We start from the raw sequence: 16,486 nt of genomic DNA on the forward strand, positions 1-16,486 counted from the left end.
GGGTTCGGAGGCCACATGGAAGGCAAAGAACAAGTTCAGGATCTTCCCTGGGTTTCCCTCAACACTGAGCGCAGTCCCAGGACAACTTGTAGTATGAAAACATGAGTACGCCTGTATACACATGTAGATTAACCAACAATGTATCTGTGGTTATTGCATGTCATGTAACCAAAAGCACTTAGATCTTCAGTTGTATCTTCTAGCATAGGCCGCACAACATTAAATTCAATCATAGTCGTGTTTAATACCCCCCAACTTCACACAAATTTCAAATAAACTGCTCAAGAAGCAGAAATGACTTATGGTCATTTTTTTCCCCCCAAAAAAACTGGCCCCACAGGTAGGAGATATCTGAATGTAAGAAATTGAGACACATTTTTGGTCAAGTTCCTCCTAGTTTCTAATGCTTCAGGTGTTCCTTTATGACTTGACGCATATATTAAATAGATATTATGCCAACTTTGTATCACGCCAGCATATATATTATTTCTACAATACAGTGATGCCAACCTAAAAGTGGGATTAAAAATGTTACATTTATGAAATATGAATGTTAGTTTTAAAATCCAATTTAAAGCCTTCATAGTCATAGAACACTCTTCCACAGAATAGATATAGTTGCATAAACTAATTTAAATAGTGGCGTTTTTTTTTTGTTTTTTTTTTGCCAACTACGACACAAGATGACAGACATTGTCCAGAAGGCTTTTGCTGAACATATACGTAGTTGCGGAATAAACAACTCAAGGCTAATTATACTGCATTTTCCTCAGGAAATATCTAACCTTAGTTATGTTAGCCCAGAGCTAATATATTGAGCTATTGCAAAAAATCTTTTAAGTATAAGTATTGATATATCAAAAGGGATAAAGCTATCAGCACCGCTTCAGGGAGCGCCTAAGTGGTGCTCTGAGGAAGCTTGAAAGCGTGTGAATGTGAATTGGGACATTTCCACAATGCAGCAAGGAAGCTCACATCGTAAGTTTTTTGGCAGATAAAAGAAACTTAGTCCTAATTTTAAAAAAAAATTTTGAACAAAAACAATAGAATCAGGACAAAAAATCTATTGCTGAGCTACAGACACTGAATGCCTATGAAAATACAACTAAGATCATAAAGCCATATGGAAATGTTATTGTTTGATTTTTTTCTTTTATATATTTTTATGTCCCAGCCAACACAGGAAATTTCCATTCTAGCATTTAATAGCAGCATTTATAATGCATCCAGCTCTGCAGACCCAGGGATGAACAGAGTGAAGTCACTGGCCTCCTGCCTGACCCACGAGTAGCTGCAGGCTGTTGACAGTGTATTACTTGCTTTATGGCCATTTACGTCACCCCCGGGTCATTCCCATTAAATCCAAACTGGGGAAATCTGTTTTGATGTTTTGAATACAATTATGAATAAAATAAAAATAGCCATTATGCATTTGTCTCATTACCAAATTTGGGCAAAATCTGAAAATGTAAGGTAATTTTTATTTACTGACTCTTTCTAGATAGATACTCCATTGTGTTCCTTCTTCCCCAGGCTCAGAGATAAGCTGATTCTTTTTTTCTAGGCTCTGTATTTAACTCCTGAAACAAATACTTTTTATAAATCTATATTCTCTCCAGATCACATTTCTAGAACTTGCATCATAAATGCAGAAGCACGTCCTTGGGAGTGGGCCCTGTTCCAAAATGCATAATTGAAACTCCCTATATGTTACCAGACATTCCAAACTTTTAAATAGATACATAGAACTCTGTAAGACAGAGTCTATATATATTCATTTGTCTTCATAAATTTCTTTTAAATTATTTATTTATTTGTTATTGAACTAACAATGAGCAGCAAGCAAGGGACCCAAAAGTAAATACACTTTAATGGGGCTGAAGCACTTTTCTCTGAGCACATCTTAGAGATACATAAAATGCTGGTTCTTTTCTAAGTATAAATTTTTTAAACTTCAAGAACTTCCAAAGTCATGTCATTCCATTGTTGTTGTTTTTTACATTTCTATAAAATAATTTTTCTCAGGTTTTGGGCTTAATATTAAAATGACTGTTTTGTTTTTTATTTTAGAAAACAAGCTTTTATTTTGTATTGTGTGCTACACCCAATATATAACCCAAACTGATTTTGCCATTTTCATACACAAATATTTAAATGGGATCTCATAACTTTCAAGTTAAATGCAACTTCAGTGCTAGCATAACACTAAAGGACCTTCATGAACTAGTTTCTTTCTACTTTTCTGGTCAAATCATTTCTCATAGCTTGATCCTCCTGTTTTACACCATAGTAATAAATATTCTCACTGAATCCCAGTGCCTTTGCACCTATGCTTGTCCCTGGAAGGCTTTCTTCACCTCCACCTATCACTCTGCATACTGATTTTGTTATTATCTGTCCTCTACTAGATGGACAGAGAATTCTCTAAAAGCAGAAAGCACTCATCTTTTGACCACCCAACAACAAGGAGTGCACAGTCAGTATTGGTGAAGGAATCAAAGAGTGAAATATAAGCATAGAATTCAAGCCCAAAGTGCCTTCTGTATAAAGAGGTTCATCTTAACACCATGTTTCCTAAAATGGTGAAAAATCATCTGCAAACTAAATTACAAATTATGAGGAACAGTTATCTATATAGTAAAACAGTTAATGGGTTATCATTTAGGTATTAAAATTCAAGTTTATAAAGGGTTTATGTTAACATAAAAATGATTCTACTAATTTAAAGAAAGTAGAATACAAAATTGTATTAATTTTATTGAAATAAAGTAATGCAAAAAGAAAATATATTTTGGGGGTTTTTTGTTTTGTTTTTTTGCTAATGACATTTCTTTTGGTACATTCAACATGCCTCTAAAATGGAAAAACAGAAACAAAGTACACCCCTGAAAATGTACAGGCATTTGTATCCCGAGATGTTTCCTCAACTTGGACCCAAAGGCCTGGATGCCTCCCTAGAATCTGGTCACGGGCACAGAGAGCTGTGTCTAGGATATCACAGTACAAGGCCAACATCATGAGAGTCATAAGCCCATAGGATTTGGACCCATATGAAGAATGTGGAGTGTCATCTTATGTTTTTCCCCTTTAAGTTGTACCTATTTAGATTTCCTAAAAGCATGTTCAACTCTTCATTTATTTCAAAAAGAGGTTATTGAATTTTAAGGTCCTCCTTCCAGGTTTTTTTTCTTTAATTTATCCACTGGATCACAACAAATCTTGACATAATGCAGTTGCTGTATACAGTGTGTGAAATGCAGATTCCACATACAATCTCGGATACATGGAATGAATGCTACATCTCTAATGCCTCGGAAGGGCCAGATCACTTAAAACAGGTCTTTTACGTCAAACCAAAATAAATTCGAAACATTCCTTCCAAGATGTCTTAGGTGTTTCAGAACACTAAAGCAAAGTAAACATTTCTTTCACAAGTACATTTTAAGCTGTTTGAAAACAAAAGGACTGATTTCAACGGCCAGTGCTAAAATACAAAATGATATATCCATTCAAATTTTTCAGAATTATCATTAGAATTGAAAAGATAGTGATGAAACATGTCTATATTTTAAACTGTTGGAAACATTTACTTGAGATCACCAGCATCCATTAGATATTTTAAGAATAGTATTTGTCTTAAAGAAAGGATTTTTATTTCTTTAGGCTTTTCATATCTTATAATAACTGATATTAGTAAATTACTAGAAATTCATAAGTTAACTTTATTTTAGATTATCATTTTAAAATGAAGTTGAACACACTGATGTAAAAGGTTGTTAGAATAAAAATTTAGCTATGTGATGCAAGTCAACTTTAAAAAAAATTTTTCCCCACTTATTTCTTGCAATCTAAGGCCTTACAATAGAATTCAAAAAATAACTTCTGTCAAACAATGAAATTTTATATTGCCTTGTGATACTTTATTTGCTCTTGCTTAATATTTTCCCTGTAAAGTAGAGTAGTGCTATTTTTCCTCTTTTCTGTTGAAGATAAATTCTGCATGAATCTGTTTCCAATGTTCTGTGCTTTGAACTTACTCTCATTTAATTCATGAATATGCTGAAAGATTACAAAGCTTTTTCTGGCTATAAAATCGACAATGCGAAGTCAGAAATGATGAGATTCCTGAAATCCTGTCCATCCACTTTATTTATGAACTGCAAGGAAAAATAATATCCAAAAGCCCAGAAATATTTTGGCATTGAAATGAGTATGTGCCCTATTAACATAGTCAGAGATAATTGAAAACTGTTGACTGAACGCAATGGAACACATTTGAAAGAGAGGCCTATTCAAGCACAAATTGTAGAGGCTGTGTATAATTAGAAGGACTATTTTACAAAACAAGTAATTTGAAATAAAAATAAGAACGTATCTCAATTCTTTTTCATTTTAATTTTATTTTAATTAAATTCATTGGGGTGCCACTGGTTAATAAGATTACATAGGTTTCAAGGGTACAATTCTGCAATGCAGACGACCCGTGCCTAAGTCGTCTCCTTTCATCGCCTCTTCAGCATCCCCCACTCCTGTCCCTCTGGTAACCACCATCCCGTTGTCTGCGTCTGTGAGTTTTTGTTTGTTTGTTTATTTGTTGCTTTCCGCTTTATATCCCGCAAGTGAAATCATATGGTTTGTGTCCTTTCCTGTCTGACTTTAACAGAATAAAATAAAACATCTCTTTGAATCCAAAGGAAAGCTATATAATCTCTAAGGACATGCCTTATTTTGTGGAAACAACATTTAGCTCCCATGCTGCTCTTGAAGAAAGTATGTGATGAGAAGGAAAGGAGACCTGAACGCAGGAGTCCTGGTTCGAATCCTGACTCCTCCCTCAGTGGGCATGTGACCTTGGGAAGTCACTTCATCTCCCTCCACTTTAATTTTCTCATGGTCATAATTTAGAAGTTATGCTTAAGAATATCAAAAAGGCCTTCTGACTCTGAAGCAAAAATAACTTATAGTGAACCGCTCTCTCTTAAGGTTTAGCAATTGGCAACACATAATCTGGGTTGCAATTAATGTTATTTTTGGAAAACATTTAAACCTTAATAATTTGCTTGTTCAAACTGAAGACGGACAAATTCTGAATGTTTACCTCTGATGCAGCTTTTATAAGACCATGATTACAAAAGAAAGAAAAAAATTGAGGATAATAAAGTTCACTGGGCAAAAGTCTTCCTGTCTAGAGTTTCAAAGGTAAACAGATTTTAAGGACGGTCTGTCAGTGCTCTAACGGAAGCCATCAACCTTTTCATCAGTCCACTCCCCCGAGCCTGCCCTGGGACGGGGGCTGGTCATTCTTACCTGAGTTACACTGCAAAGAAAATTCTACCAGTGTAGATTTTCATTTCAAATAGGCCTGTCTATTTGTGGTTTTGTTTTTCATTTGGACAGAGGACATGAAGCAGAGCCCCTTAAGGGAAACGGGCCCTGGCATCAGTGAGTGGGTGGAGCAGGGGAGCAGGCCTGTGTGGATCTGGGAGCATCAGCAGGAGAGGACAGGAGGGCAGAGGGCCCCAAGTCACACGGCAATCACGGGGCCCCGGGAGACACACGGCCAATGAAAATTGCATGATGCCAAGCAGGACCGAGAAAATGTTTTCAGCTACGAGAACAATTTGAAATCCCTTCGTTGTAATTCCGCTATATCCCGGGGGTCAAGTGTGTCCTGCGATGCCTCCTTCCCCGCCCACAGCCTTCCTTTGCTCTGGGCGCTCCAGAGGGCCGGCGCTGCAGGCGTCAGGTGAGCAGCCCGGAGCCCTGAGCGTCCGGCGAAGCTGCTCCCTCCGGGCTCTGAGCCTCTGCATGCTCCTGCATGTTCTTTTCTGTCCCTTGAGGGCACTTGCTTGCTTCCCCAGAGCCCCCAGCGGTGGCCATTTCCTCGCTTGTTCCCCTGACAGGTAGTGTGGGTGTCCATGCTCCTCACTCACCCCAGCCGGTTCCCCTGCCTCCTAAACCTCCAGCCGGGATCAACGATGTAGCCCGTTCTCCTTGGTGAGTCAAACTTCAACCTCTGGGCCACTCCCTCTCTCTAAGATTTCAGCCACTGCATTACTGTTACAGTTTCTGACACTGCTCCTAGCACAGTTTTGCAATTACGGCATCTGTATGAACGATTCTTCTAGCACAGGGCCTCTCCGCTCCTGGCCCTCTCCTCTTCCCAGAGATCTTGCCTTTCCCTTTAAGCCAATAACTCCCTTGGTCTCGTGATCACCAATAACTAGACACCCTCCATGATCTCAGCTCTATTTTCTGCCATTATCTCCTGGATTTCCAGCCCTCTCCTTTTAGTACCTTGAGTCTGAAAGTTCTGTAACCCCACCAGGTCCTATAATCCATCAATCCTAACACCTTCTCATTGTCTTTCAAGCCCTTCAGACTTTTATTTTCCTCCTTATGCAACTAAATTCCATGGCCAACCATTTTCTTAAATTTCTTATTTATTGATTAATTTGAGGAAGAGAGAGAGAGGGAGAGAGGGAGAGAGAGGGAGAGAAAACACATCGATTTGTTGTTCCACTTCTCTATGCACTCATTGGTTGATTCTTGTATGTACCCTGACCACGGCTCGAACCCACAACCTTGGTGTATCAGGACAATGCTCTAACCAGCTGAGCTACCTGACCAGAGCCCATGGCCAACCACTTTCAACTCCTCACAAACCACCTCAGGTCAATCATGTTCTCTTTTCATTTTACACTATTCACTTGGAAATTTCCAAACCTACTGCACAGGCGCATCTGCGCACTGTACACAGCTGGAGGGCAGCATCCGTTATAATGATTGCTGTCAAGCTAAATTCATGACCGTTACCTTCAAGTGGACCATCGACTGGTGCTACCACACAATTAAAAGTCATGTACCCGTTTATTCATTCTCTCCTTCTCATAAGTGACCTCTTCAAATTCCAATACCTCCCTTTCCGCCTTCCCTTTCAGCAAGGTGGCCTTTATTCATAAAATACATGCAACCAGAAGGGCACCACTGCAAGTTCACAGATACTGTTTTTTCTCCTGTTACTCGTGAAGGGCTGTCCATGTTTTGCCTGAGCCCCAACTGCTCCATTCCATCCCATCTTGCTTACTTAGGGATATCACTCCAGCATTTTTTTTGCTTTCTTTTGCATCTCTGGTTTTCCATTCTATTCTAGAAAATACACAGCGGAGAACAATCATGTGTTATTTCTCCTACTAACAACAACAACAGACTCTTTGACACATACTCCCCTCCAAATACTGCCTCGTTAATAATCTGTTTTCTTCTTTCAGCAACATTTCTTGAGTTACCTTGAGTCACTGCATGCTATTTTGTCTTGAATCCACTCCACTTAGTCTTTTGAGCCAAATAACTTCATTAAAATTAATTTTTACAGGGTCATCATTGACCATTTTGTTCCAAATATAATAAATATAATGTATTTGAAAATATATTTAGACATAATATTCAATCCTCAGTCCACACTTTTTCCTTTTTTAAATTAAACTTATTAGGATGAGAGTGATTAATAAAATTATGTAGGTTTCAAGTGTATGATTCTATACCACATCATCTGATATTGCATTGTGTAGTTACCACCGAAAGCCACATTACTTTTGCCTCACTAGCAGCTCTGATCCAGTCTGCCATTCCGCCCTTCTCATCTGCCTGTCTTTTCTCCTATGTTGCTGGCTACCTGTGTTCATCTGCTTTGCTGTTCCTTCTCATTTCTCTGAACTTGGAATGCTACAGTGTCCCAAGGCTCAATCTTCCGACAGCGTCTCCCTCTTTTCACTCACTCCTTATGTGACTTCACTTAGTTACAGCATTTTAAAACATCACCCATGTATTGTATATCTCTAACCTAATCTGCTCTCCTGAACACCGGACTTATTTACCCAACTGCCTACTTGACATCATACTTACATATCCAATAGGCATCTCAAGTCTATTTTGAAAACCAACCTCTTTCCTAATCGTGCTATTCTATAGGCCTTCCTGTGTAGGTCAGTGGTAACTTCATCCTGCCAGTTCCTTGGCCAAAACCATCAGAGTCATCCTTGACATGTCTCTCTGATATTCCATTATCTAGTCTATCAACGTATTCTATTAGCTCTACTCTAAAAACATAAACAGAGACTGACCACTTCCCCCTACCTCCATTGCTCCCACCATGGTCACACTCCTGTCATATCTTTCTTGGATTATTACAATAACCTCCCAACTGATCTCTCTGTTTTTACCCCTTTCCTTCTATCTACTGTCAACTCAGAAACAGAAACAACTCTTAAAAACATAAGCCAGAATAAGTCATTTCTGTACTCAAACCTTTCAGTGGCATCTCACATCACTTTTAGTAAGGAAGGCCATCTACCCCTTGAACATGCCATCTCTACTGCCTCAGGGCCTTTGCTTGGAACTCAGCCCCAGATACCCTGTGGGTGGCACCCACCCATATCAGATTTTTCATCAGTGTGATCTCATTAAGGCCTTTTCTGACTACCATATTCTGCACCTATCTCCTTGACATCTTCACAACTCTTATTTATTTCCTTCTCTTGAATTTTTACCCAAGGTACTTATCACAATTTGATTCTATAGTATTTATTTATGTGTATATTTTGTTTCCCTTTGCCCCAAACATTCTTCTTCAAATGCCAGTCTTTCTGCACTTTCAGCAACGCCTCCTGCAGCAAATTTAGGCTATCTGTAGCAATAGTCTCTGCCTAGAAAACAAAACTGATATTCCGCCTCTTTGTGGAAACCCATTTATATTATATAGGTAATATATATATATATATATATATATATATATTATGCTTTTGTATAATTGAATACAGTGTTTCCTTTTAGTTTAGAAGGCATCTATCTGTTAGTACAGAGTTGTTGGAAATTTGCTAAGTACAAATGAGAACTGAAATACTGTGCTGTAGATACGTAAAATACAAGTATAAGTTGGGAAGCTCATGACTTGGGATCTTGCCTTGGCCTTAGTACTCACTGGTTCTGTAACTGACAATCCACTTAACCCGTGGTAACCAGCTGTCTCTTCAGTAGGATCATGTCATTTCCTAGTCTCTCATTTTATGCTGAAGTAATTTTATTCTTTTGCCTACTCAACTTCTACTATGAAAACACAAATACAAAAGTAAAATATAAAAAGTGCATATATATGGCATAATAACCAGTATGCTGGCTAGGGAAGCCCCTGTAAGCAAATACATTAACATTTATGCAAAGTAAAGCAATGAGTAATCATATTAAGTGAGGTATGTAACAACGCTCAATGGGCTTTTTTCAATTCACATCAAATTTTGCCTCAAAATAGTTCAGGTGTTTAGCCACTAAATGTGTCACAAAAAACTTTCAGTTTCCAATTCTTTATGGAGTTTGGAATTTCAGATAAGAGGTTGCAGATCTGTCTTAATTATTAACAGTTAATCAGAAAATAAGTACTGTTTTGGAAAGATAAATATTAGGAAATCCTTTACCTCCTCCACACGTGGCATCGCAATCTTCCCAGCCTGTGTGAGTCCACATGAAAAGCGGCTCGGGTGCTTTAGAGCTCTGATTCTCTGGAGGAGGGTCTGATGGGACAGTGTATTCATAGTGAAGACCATAATTCTGGTCTTGAAACAGCAGCACCTGTAAGATAATATATAAAAGTGAAGATGGTAGATGGGTCAAAGTAGAGCGCAAAGTGAAGCATAAAACTAAGAATGCTGATATCCTAAAACTCTTCTTGCATAGTATGCACGCTTCTTTAATAAATAGCAGAAATGTGGCATTATTGCTTAAATGTTGCAGTCGTCAACCTTCTGAAACGGCTGAAGTTCCACACTTGCCTGTGAGCTAAGGACATCATGAAGAAAAGCCCACTTGAATGAGGTCAGGTATAACAGATCATTTTCTTTCAAGTCAATGGACTAGACAGTTCCCCAAAGAATGCTACATGTATGAGGTGGCTTAAGTGGGGGTGCGGGCCAGGAATATGTATCCTCTCTAACATCAAGATATAACCCACAATTTAACATCAAATGTAGCCTTTCCATTTGTATAATATAGAAACATGAATAGAAAGTCCCTGCATCAGTAGAGGAAGAGGAGGACTTTGGGATTCATTTCACTCCATCTGGGTAGAGAACTTCTAAGCCAGCTGGAGGAAGTAAATGGCATCCATGTGTGCTTATAGTTAACTTTCAATTTTGTCAAAGTTACTAATTTTCCATTCGAATGCTTGAATAAATATTAATTTAATAATGGGACAGTTATGTACACATACATATGTGAACGAACAGTGCCATAAAGGATGCATGAAAATATAAGAACGACTGAACTGGGGCTGCTCTGGACATATACAGGGACCCTGTCTGTTCTGTTCCCCCTGGTGTCCTGTGCCAAGCTCAAAACTGATCATCGTGGTATTTTAAATGAAAGAAACGTACCTGAAATATACTCATTTTAATATGGGTTTTTAAAAATTGGTTTTTAGAGAGAGAGGAAGGGAGAGGGACAGAGAGACAGAAACATCGGTGAGAGAGAAACGTCATCGATCGGCTGCCTCAGGCACAGCCCTGTTCCGGGGACCAAGCCCACAACCGGGGCACGTGCCCCAACCGGGAATCGAATTGGGGAGCTCCTGGTCCATGGGGCGACGCTCAACCACTGAGCCACACCGGCCAGGCTATTCATTTTAAGTAAAAGAATGACTAAGAATATATGTTCCTTTATAAATACATTTGCATAAAATATGTTAACTCCATGGGATATATCACTTCTATGAATCTGAGGATTTATGGAAGCTATCTATATAATATATTGTGATGCATAAAAACATATATATCTAAACTTTAAATTATGTTAAATTATTAAAGAATTTTGTTAAGATATTTAAGCTGTATCAAGGTAGTTGTAATGATAGGTAATTCAGAGTTAACAATTCCATGGGGGAAAATTTAAATAAGCCCAAGGTTAATTTTCTTTACTTTTTTCAAATTCAGTTCACTATATCAACAGAAATACTAAGATATATTTCAATAAGTGGATTGGGGAACTAGTGTGATGGCACTATAAGTCAACTGTATCAATAATAAAAATAATGGTTTTTAAATTCACATATACATACTGGGTACTAATTCTAAGTTCATTACAGTGTTTATTTTGGCTTTAAATATCTCACTTGATGTTGCCAGCTCTAGGTGACTTTCAGCTAAATTAGTTAACAAAGAGACTGATTTACCTTGTTTATGGAGAAGGATAACCTATTGCACAGCTTTCTTTAAAAAGTTATTTTAATTTTTTTTAATACACTTCACATTCAATATTACTCTGTATTAGTTCCAGATGTACAGGATAGTGGTTAGATAATCATGTACTTTACAGAGTGGCCCCCACATACCCACCTGGCCCCATATATAGTTATTACGATATTATTGACTACATTGCCTATGCTGTACTTTACATCTCTGTGACTATTCTGTGACTAACAATCTGTACTTCTTAATCCTTCATCTTTTTCACCCAGCCCCCCAACTCCCCTCCCCTCTGGCAACCATCAGTCTGTTCTCTGTGTCTATGAGTCTGTTGCTATTTTGCTTGTTTGTTTATTTTGTTAAGATTCCACATATAGGTGAAATCATATGGTATTTGTCTAGGCCCATCCATGCTGTCACAAAAGGTAAGATTTCATTCTTTTTTATGGCCAAGTAATATTCCATTTGTGGGTATGTACTGCTTTTTTATCCACTCGTCTATAGATGGGCACTTGGGTTGCTTCCATATTTTGGCTATTGTAAATAATGCTGCGATAAACAAAGGGTGCGCATATTCTTTCAAATTAATGTTTTGGATTTCTTTAGATATATTCCCGAAGTGGGAATCGCCGGGTCATAAGGCAATTCCATTTTTATTTTTTTTAGGAACCTCCACACTGTTTCAACAGTGCACTGGGGTTCCCTTTTCTCCACATCCTCAAACACTTGTTTGTTGATTTATTGACGGCAGCCATTCTGACAGGTATGAGGCAGTATCTCATTGTGGTTTTATTTGCATTTCTCTGATGATTAGTAATCTTGAGCACCCTTTCTTATGTCTATTGGCCAGCTGTATGTCCTCTTTGGAGACGTGTCTACTCAGGTCTTCTGCCCACTTTTTAATTGGGTTGTTTTTCTGGTGTTGTCTGAGTTCTTTACAAATTTTGGATATTAATCCCTTACTGGATGTATCACTGGGGAAAATCTTCTCCCATCCCATCCAGTATGTTGTCTTTCCATTCTGTTGAGGGTTTCCTTTCGTGTGCAACAATGTTTTAGTTTGAAGTAGTCCCATTTGTTTATTTTTTCCTTTGTTTCCTTTGTCTGAGATGTGTCAGAAAAAGAATATTGCTAAGAGAACCACCTGAGATTTTACTGCCTATCTTTTCTTCTAGAGTTTTATGGTTTCAGGTCTTAAATTTAAGTCTGTAATACATTTTGAGTTTATTCTTGTATATGGGATAAGAAAGTGGTCTAGTTTCATTTTTTTTGTATGTATCTGTCCAATTTTCCCAGAACCATTTATTGAATAGACTGTCTTTGCCCATTTGTATGTTCTTGCTTACTTTGTCATAGATTGATTGAACGTATAGGCGTGGGTTTATTTCTGGGTTCTCTATTCAGTCCATTGATCTAAATGTCTGATTTTATGCCAGTACCATGCCGTTTTAATTACTATAGCCTTGTAGTATAGTTTGATATCATGGAGTGTGATATCTCCCACTTTGTTCTTTTTCAAGATTTCTGTTACTCTTCAGGGTCTTTTGTGTTTCCATACAAATTTTTAGATTATTTGTTCTAGTTCTATGAAATGCGCCATTGGTATTTTGATAGGAATTGCACTGAATCTATAGATTGCTTTGGGTAGTGTGGACTTTTTTTAACATTTAAAAAAATCTTTATTTTCTTTACAGTTTACATTCAATATTATTTTACATTAATTTCAGGTACAGAGCTTAGTGGTTAGACAACCACATACTTTACAAAGTGTTCCCCCTGATATTTCCAGTATCTACCTGGCATCATATATAGTTATTATAGTATTATTGGGGTAGAATGGACATTTTAATGATGTTAGCTCTTCCTATTCATGAGCACGGTATATGCTTCTATTTATTAGTATCTTCTTTGATTTCTTTCTTTAATATTTTATAATTTTCTAAGTACAGATCTTTTACATTCTTGGTTATTTATGGCATTGTTTTCTTAGTTTCCCTTTTTGATAGTTCATTACTGGTGTATAAAAATGCAACCAATTTCTAAATATTAATTTTGTATCCTGCTAGCACTTTACTCAATTTATTTGTCAGTTCTAGTAGGTTTTTGGTAGAGTCTTTAGGGTTCTCCAGATACAGTATCATGTCATCTGCAAATAATGACAGTTTACTTCTTTTCCAGTTTGGATACCTTTTATTTCTTCTTCTTGTCTGATTGTTATGGCTAGGACCTCCAGTACTATGTTGAATAAAAGTGTTGAAAGCGGACACCCCTGTCTTGTTCCTGATCTTAAGAAACATGCTTTTAGCTTTGCCCTATTGAATATGATGTTGACTGTGGGTTTGTCATATATGGCCTTTATTATGCTGAGGTATGTTCCCTCTATTCCCATTTTTCTGATTGTTTTTATCATAAATGGGTGCTAGATTTTGTCAAATGCTTTTTTCTGCATCGATTGATATGATCATATGATATTTATCCTTCATTTTGTTTATGTGATGTGTCATGTTAACTGATTTGTAGATATTGTACCAACTTTGCATCCCTGGAATAAAGACCACTTGATTGTAGTGTATGATCTATTTAATGTGTTGCTGAATTTCCTCTGTTAATATTTTGTTGAAGATTTTAGCATCTATGTTTATCAGGGTTATTGGTCTATAATTTTCTTTCTTTATAGTGTCTTTATCTGGTTTGGGATTAGCCCAATGCTGGCCTCATAAAATGAGCTTGGGAGTCTTCCCACCTCTTGAATTTTTTTTAGAATAGTTTGAGAAGGATAAGTGTTAGTTCTTCCGTGAATGTTTGTAAAATTTACCTGTGAGGCCATCCAGCCCAGGACTTTTGTTTGTTGGGAGTTTTTTCATTACTGCTTCAATTTCATTAGTTGTAATTAGTCTGTTCAGATTCTGTTTCTTCATGATTTGGTTTTGGAAGATTGTATGTTTCTAGGAATTTATCCATTTCTTCCAGATTGTCCAATTTGTTGGCATATAGTTGTTCATTATATATATATATATATATATATATATATATATATATATATATATATATATATATATATTAATTGATTTTAGAGAGAGGAAGGGAGAGAGAGAAACATCGATTTGTTGTTCCACTCATTTATGCATTCATTGGTTGATTCTTGTATGTGTCCAGACCACAGATTGAACCCTCAATCTTGGCATATCAGCACAACACTCTAATCAACTGAGCTACCTAACCAGCGTCCATAATATTTTTTTATAATCCATTGTGGTATCAGTTGCTACTTCTCTTTCATTTCTGAGTTTATTTATTTGGGTCCTCTATTTTTCTTTACAAGTCTGGTTATTACACAGGTATTTATTTATTTATTTAATTTTTCAATTTATTTTTATTGTTGAAAGTATTACAGATGTCTCCCTTTTTTCCCCCATTGACTCCCCCCCCCCCTCCCATCCTCTCCCCAGGCCTTTACCCCATTATTATCTGTGTCCATGGGTCATGCATACATGCATATGAGTTCTTTGGTTGATCTCCTTCCTCCTCCCCCCCTTCACTCTGAGAATCTTCAGTCTGTTCCCTGTGTCTATGTCTTTGGATCTATTTTGTTTGTCAGTTTATTTTGTTCATTAGATTCCAGATATAAGTGAGATCATGTGATATTTGTCTTTCTCTGACAGGCTTATTTTGCTTAGCATAATCTTCTCCATGTCCATCCATGCTGCCCCAAAGGGTAAAAGATCCTTCTTTTCCACAGTTGCATAGTATTCCATGGTGTAAATGTCCCACAGCTTTTTTATCCACTCATCTACTGATGGGCACTTGGGTTGTCTCCAGATCTTAGCGATTGTAAATAGTGCTGCTATGAACATAGGGCTGTATGTATTCTTTCTGATTGCTGTTTCAGGCTGCTTAGAATATATTCCTAGAAGTGGGATCACTGGGTCAAATGGCAGTTCCTAAATTTTTGAGGAAATTCCACACTGCTTTCCATAGTGGCTGCACCAGTCTGTATTCCCACCAGCAGTGTATTAAGGTTCCCTTTTCTCCACATCCTCGCCAGCACTTGTTTGTTGATGTGTTACATAGCTTTTAAATTGATGAAATAAACATAAGTAATAGCTACTTGCCAACTTATTTAATTAAATGAAAACATGTCTATCTTTCCTAAAAAACTGCCTTTTTAGTAACAGAATTTAGATTGTCCTTGAATAAATAATGCCATTTAAAATAGAGACCTTGGCTACAAAACCATCAGCTCCTTCTGAAACCATTTGAAGTTGGCAGAATGCTTTTGCAAGAAGGAAAGTGTGACCATGTTACAGTTGAGGGGCACAGACTGAGCATGGCAGGAGGTATTGCCTTTCAAAATGCAGTACTGGCTTTCAATCTGTAATAGTCATTAAAGAAAAATATCTTAGAAGTGCAGTTTCCCTTGGATTACTGAATAAATCCAGGTCACATAGATGCCTTCTTTTAGACATAGTTCACTGACTTTAATTATGTTTCATGCTTCCAGGAAAAACCTTGGTAATTACCAGTCAGATTAAGAATTCTGCAGCAAGGAAACTCCCTCTGCCCAGCACTGAGGTCTCACATCAACTGTTTTAAGATTTTGAATTAGAGGCTCAGTAAAAGACCTTCGGTCATGTTCCATAAAAAATGTAGGCTACATTCACATAAGGCAGGCATTTCCTGCAATCCAATAATTAGAAATATTTGTTGTTGGGAATGTTGTTATTTTAAGTGAACCCAGGGTGAACACTTTGTAAAGTTTATAAATGTCTAATCACTGTGTTATACACCTGAAACTAATTAATATTGTATGTCAACTGTAATAAATAAATAAATAAATAATAATCCAATTATGGAAAGAGTCAGATATTGGGCATACAATGTTTGTTTAGTCATTTCGCCCCCCTCTCTCCAGATGGGACACGGCACAGAGTGAAGTTTCCCGTTCAAATGAAATAATAGGATCCAAAGAAATTGTGGAAAGATGAACAAATAGTTATTCAAAGTATACATATACTTATGATCCAAGGCTGTCTGGTGTAAAGAGTTTAGATCTGAGCTTCAAATCAGGAGAGGAGGGATAGTAGATTGATTAATACCTGGCTTATTCTCAGCTAAATAACTTATTGGGAAACACTGCGCACATTATGAACCTTTCTAATACTTAGTTGTTCAGTGAAATGGAGTAATAATAATACATGTTACACAGGCTTACTGTGAAGATTAAATGCTGTAATGAACATCAGGTACTTTGGACA

At 37.2% G+C, this 16,486-nt stretch overlaps 1 protein-coding gene across 1 annotated transcript in view; it reads right to left on the reverse strand.

Moving 5' to 3' along the window:
• The window catches only part of ADAMTS19 (ADAM metallopeptidase with thrombospondin type 1 motif 19), a 219,024-nt gene that overhangs the window by 28,900 nt on the left and 173,638 nt on the right, over nucleotides 1-16,486 (reverse strand). Inside the window, exon 18 of the mRNA XM_081135323.1 lies at nucleotides 9,471-9,624. Within this exon, the coding sequence (XP_080991449.1) occupies nucleotides 9,471-9,624 (154 nt within the window). The remainder of the gene's footprint in view (nucleotides 1-9,470; nucleotides 9,625-16,486) is intronic.

The sequence above is a fragment of the Miniopterus schreibersii genome (assembly GCF_964146895.1).
Source record: "Miniopterus schreibersii genome assembly, chromosome: 4".
Taxonomy (NCBI): domain Eukaryota; kingdom Metazoa; phylum Chordata; class Mammalia; order Chiroptera; family Miniopteridae; genus Miniopterus; species Miniopterus schreibersii.